Genomic DNA, 5,826 nt, shown 5'->3' with positions numbered 1-5,826 from the left:
TTCTATTTCTGTTTTTATCTTTTGTTTAATCAATGTATTAAAAGACAATGTTCTGATTAAACAATATTTCAGATGCTAAACAATTTTTTTTATCGGCAGTTCACAGTCCAAAAGCATAACCACATCAAACAAAAACTGTATGTAGACCACTCTGGATCTTGAAGACTTTTTGCTTCTAACAGAGATTTTTTAAAAAAAATTATCTACATTTTAATGATAGTTAATAATTGGGAAGGGGATTTATAATCAAAGAAATTCCTTAAAATGGATTTTTATCTTTTAGTGTCAGTTTAATATCTTGTTCAGCACTTTTCAATTATCTTAGAAGGATAACTTTCTATTTATTACTTTATGGTATTTTAATCACCTTTATATTATGAACCTAGCTATTGTATTCCACGTATTGCAAATTTATTTCCAGTAGACCTTTTCCTTGATGATCAGTGTTGGAACCTATGTTTCCAACTGGGAATAATTGGCACTTTATTTCTATAACACCTTCACATAAGAGGTATGTAAGAACACAAAGCTAATATTTTCCATGAGTTCCTGGAGCTTATAAATTCATAATTTTAAAGTTTCATGAATTTCATCTTAGATGAGATTTGCCTTTAAATGCACAGTTGTGGTTTCTGTAGAAGTTACCTATGTCTTCAAAAACCCGACTGGTCTAATCTAGAAAAATGACTTTTTGAGACAGTCGTATTTCTTTCTTTTTTCTTAAAAAAAGACAAAACAGCAATAAACATTTTAGCTCTTTAATGAGCAAAGATCATGTTTCTTAGCATTGGACTAATAGCCATTATCCAGATTATCTTTATTTCACGCAATGACCAGTGACATGGCCAAGATGTACAAAGTTGTTTCCATCAAGTAGTATACAATTGTTTTTTGTATAATAAGCTTTCATTCTTGAAAAAGAGTAACTGAAAAGAAAGGTTTCTGTTACTGCAGTTAGTTTGTCAGAGAAAGTTCTTTGCATTATCTTATAAACTATCAAAATTGCTAGTCATCTGAAAAAATGTAAAAAAAAATCACATAACTTTAGTCTAATAGAAATATAATACAGGTAAGAGAGAAAGTATTTATCAGGATGTGCTCTTTAAGTCCATCTCATTTTTTTCAATATAAATGTACATCTGATTACATATACAAACATTTGGAAAGGTCTGTGATATACTGTTACTGGTAAACAACAGGGGGATGAAGAATTTCCTGTGGTCTTAGAATATTTGTTTAAAATCACACATACGTGTAAAACTGAAATCCTCCAGATGTTGGCTCTCCTAGCTTCTGTATATGTTGTACTCTACTGAGATTGCATGAGTAAATCCAGTGAATGAACCTCAGTGAGAAAGATAAGTGATGTGAAGAGGGACATAACTTTATACTTAATTATTATTAGTAAACATTTTGTCATGCAACATGAGTAAATCAATTAACTGAGAACTGTAATCAGAGTGGTAATATTGGGGCATCCTTATATCATAAAAAGACTGTTGCAAGTAACTCTTTGGACACACTTCACCTTACCCAAAGGAACAAAATACAGAGTAACAAAAACCACAGCAAATTATAGATCCTGTAACACATGTCCAATTAGGATTATATTTCCATAAATTACTTAGATGGGAATGAAAAGAACATTAAAAACACAGGAATTTTTTTTCTGGGATTCATATCAGCGAGTATTCACCACTATACCTATAGTTTCTTCAAATACCTTTAAAAACTAATTCTTTCTATATTGAAACTACTGTGAATTATTTTATTGTAGTTACTTTTGCCCCTTAAAATCTTCTTTGGGTTCTGCCAATTGATGGAGGAAGCTTCTATTAAAAACTCCAATGGGATGAGTAGGTTTTTAATTACGGCTTAATCAGCAGCACAGCCACCAAGCATATAAATTATCATGCACATCGTGCTAAAAATATCCAGTTTCCTTTTTCCCCACAACTTTATACTGACAGCACTTATGTGATAATGTTGTACCTGCCAGTCTTTAAACTTCTTTGTTTTACTGGCAAATTTCAGCATGAGCCTCTGCTAAGGCCATTAACAGCATTGGTGCTTTGTGTACTTATCCAAATATGTAAATATGGTCTACACAATAAAACGGCTCCAAATAAAAACTGGTGAAAATTATCTGACATTCCATTGGTGTGTCCCTTGTGCATATTCATAGTTTTTTTATTTTTATTTTTTATATTTAGACATAGTTCTTTCCTGTTTGGTGTTCCACATGCCTAATTCCGTTATGTAACTTAAATCTTCAAAAAATTAATTCGTGGATGTGAATGAAAAAGTATCATTCAGAACAATTGCTCCAAGCAATTGAAATTTGTTCTTAAAGTTGATTCGTTTATATATACAACTCATTTTTTCAAAACCCCCAAAGTTCTTGATATGTATATTCACATAATATTCCTCATTTAAATAGTAAGAGTCTTGTAGGTTGAAAGCCAAGGAATCTTCAGTAATGTTACCGCAATCCATCAAAAAAATAGTTTGTTTCTCTTATCTGGCTATACCCTGGTTGTTGAATGTGAATGGGGGTGGGGATGGGGATGGGGCAGAGTATTGTTCTGTCCTCCAGTAAATGTATTGAATGTGTGTAAGGGCTGAATCCCTGGGATAGTGTTGGGAATCATTGTAATGGTGTTGGGTGTCATTAAGGGAACATCATCAGGTGACCTCCTCATAGCTAGTGTGTAATCTGGGGGGCAGGCGGTCCGAAGAACCACCTCATGTGGATGGATGGACTCACATTCATGATCCAAATCAGTGTGCTTCATTTGGAGGGACATGATTTCCTCTTCTTGTGCATGGGTCAGATCATTGGTAGTAGTGCGCTGAGGGCTGCATCTCCTGTGGACATCGTGTCTCCTCTTATCCTTTTTGTAATACAGGGCTGCAAAGGCCAGGATGTTCAGAAACAGCAGTGATGCCCCAACTGCAATAGTGACACTCAGCTCTGTTGAGTAGTCCCTTTGATCCACTGAAAATGGACTCGGTTGTTGTTTGGGATCATCCTGCTTGGCAGTGGGAAAGGCTGATGTGACAGGTACAGAATTTTTTCTCGTAGGTCTGAAAGTGATGTCAGTTGATGGCACTTTAGTTGTTGTCGAGGTATACTGAGAAATGTCATTGAGATTATGCAGATGAGGTACCAGCTCCAACCAGAGGTTCACCTTATTGGCTCTGTAATGTTCTTTAACTCTTGGTTTTAATCCAATATGGAGATAAAGTTGGTCTTTCTGGGAATATCGGGTCCATGCTACTTCTTCAAAGCGGTTGGGTTTGGTATGGATGAATTTTGTGTCTTGAGGGACTGGCTGATTTGGGTCACTAGGAAAGAAAAAAAGAAATCATGAGAACAGAATTGTTTTATTCTTTTCCTTAGTCAAAATATTACTAATTTAACATCTAAGTGAAGAGGTGACTCAGCAAAACCTTAGATTGTGTTTTGACATTAACTTAGTTAAAATTAGAAATATAAATCTCGTAACAGCCAGATTGTTAGATGGATGTTAATGTAAGGCAAGTAAGCCTTATATTTTCTTTCTCTCTGCCCATCTAGAGATGGGCTACTATCTAGCCAAAGATTATTTTAAGCTATTTAAATGTTTATATACATATGAGTTGTATCATAGGCAAACTAGCAGAGATGGCATGGAATAGTGGAAATGACCTGGGATTTTTAATTGGCAGATGAAATATTTGAGTCCTGGTTCTGCTACAAACCAGACATATGAAAATCTGTATGAAGCTCTCACAGCCTCAGGTCCCTTCTCTGTAAAATGGATTAATAGTACCTGACCTGCCCGCCTCACAAGGTATTTGGAAGTACCAAAGAGCATATGGTATTGTGAATTGGAAAGCACTTTAAAATAACATTGGTTACTATTGAACAAAAATAATAATGTCCTGTGTGATTAAAAAACCAAAAACATACGTAATTGTTGAGTAATGCAATTGAGGCATGTCCTTTCTTAATAAACTTCCAAAAATGAAGAACTAATAAAGCAATGACTTTTTGAAACATGATAATATAGAATAAATTTTGAATAAAGGCACTTAATATATTGTTGATATTACTGTATTAAATTATTTTGGCACAAAATACATATTGCTTTAAAATGCTTAAAAGGATATTTTTATTAAAATTATAACAAACTTTATTCCTTAGGTACATACCCAGTTTTAGCAAAATTTGTCCAGTATGTCATTACAACTGCACTCAGCATCACATCATTTTTGGAGAAATTGCAAGGAAACAACTCTGTAGGGCCAATCATTGGGATTCCCAGTACATAGGGAACCTCATCTCCATGGGCTGCATCGGCCCACGCTGGAACCTGATCTGTTTGGCAATGATGGTAAAAGGCATAGAAATATGTAGGTGAACCAAAGTTTGAATGAAGATCTGCTGTAGCTACAGCTGGTGCCACCCACTGATGGTCCGTAAACAAAGCCAATAATGTCTTCCTTCTGGTTTCAGGGTTATGACGATCAGCCCAGTCTGTATACATGAATTTAATGGTTTCTCTCAAAACATCTTTGCCTTCAGGGTATCCATATAAATTATCAACAAAATTGGAAACAGCAAAGTCAAAATCACTAGCTGATATACCATCATCACTATCTACTATATTTTCAACAAATTTTAGCCCTTCCCCTTGGTTCACTCCTAGCATTATATCATAGTTGAGAAACTCTCCTTGCTCCATCAATATCTGAGGGTCATCTGGTATTACATCACCATCAATCACAGGTCCAAAGGCTATGTGGTATCGAGCTGGTTGAATATCTTGATCAACAAGTTCTTTGTAAGGCTTCTTCTGCAGGCATTCCACTAACTCTACTGTATCTGAAACATTGCAACCAACTTTTGTGGCCAACATTCTAGCATATTTTGCAGGTTGGAAACTAACAGCCCAGCTGGAAAGGGCTGTTCCACTTTGAGCTATTGCTCGTTGAAAAAGTCCTATGGGAAAATCAACAAAGAATTTCAGATGATCTTTAAATAATGTGGTAAAACAGTAACATCTGATATTTTAGACATGTGTATAAAAACCCAGATACAACTCAAAAACAGGAGATATAGAGACACTTTTACTTAAGAGAAGATACACAAAGTCATCCCCAGGGTATAATAAATCAGAAAGATGCAGCTAAATCTTGTGAGTGGCTTTGAGCATCAAGAGGTCTAAACAGTGTAGAGTCTGAAACAGGCAGTGAGCAAGAAGAAAAGGAGATGTAAATACTAGTGATAAAAAGCCCCCAGATGTTTTCTTCAACAAGCATGTATGCATATTATCATCAATGCTAACCAGATGGGGCCAACCCTCTCTCTCTCCTTTAAGTTTCCAGAAGACTCTACATTGTCCTTTTGGGATATATCCTTCAATTTAGCTGCATTTGACTTCCTTTGAAATAATTGTGTATGTTCGTTTTAGCCCTATTTGATTTGAAAAGAAATTGTTGTGGGCTCACACAACTATTGGGGCTGAGGATTTGTTAAGACCCTGGGGATGGCCCTGAAGGCACATAAAACGGAATATCACTTTAGACATACTCCTTCCAGATCTTCATGTCAGACAGTATGCAGAATAATCATCCTTCAGAAGAAGACATAATATTGGAAGTGTTTTCACTAGGTTAAAGAAAAAACCATCAGCAGAAGGATTTAGTAGGGGTGATTTAACTTTTCCCACTGTTGAATATGCACTGCTATATTTTATCATAAAAGATGAAAAGTACATGGTCCACTGCTTTTTACTTAATTGAATTTAAGAATTGTAAATTATGGCCCCATATGCAGTT

General features: G+C 35.2%; 1 protein-coding gene across 6 annotated transcripts in view; it reads right to left on the bottom strand.

The window, feature by feature from the left end:
- Positions 1–540: 540 nt before the first annotated feature.
- Positions 541–5,826, bottom strand: part of NLGN1 (neuroligin 1) — a 1,153,390-nt gene continuing 1,148,104 nt past the window's right edge. For 4 of the 6 annotated variants that reach the window (XM_012640173.1, XM_012640174.1, XM_012640176.1 and 1 more), the window contains 2 exons: positions 4,198–4,987; positions 2,526–3,348 (listed from right to left, as the gene is read on the bottom strand). In XM_012640173.1, coding sequence (XP_012495627.1) covers positions 2,526–3,348; positions 4,198–4,987 — 1,613 coding nt within the window. Of the gene's footprint in view, positions 3,349–4,197; positions 4,988–5,826 lie in introns of all 6 variants that reach the window. The other 2 variants (XM_012640175.1, XM_012640177.1) reach the window with 2 other exon arrangements.

Source organism: Propithecus coquereli, unplaced genomic scaffold (genome assembly GCF_000956105.1).
Source record: "Propithecus coquereli isolate 6110/MARCELLA unplaced genomic scaffold, Pcoq_1.0 Scaffold15, whole genome shotgun sequence".
In the NCBI taxonomy this organism is placed as follows: domain Eukaryota; kingdom Metazoa; phylum Chordata; class Mammalia; order Primates; family Indriidae; genus Propithecus; species Propithecus coquereli.
Note: the sequence above shows the minus strand (reverse complement) of the source record. Positions and strands in the feature narration are given on the sequence as shown.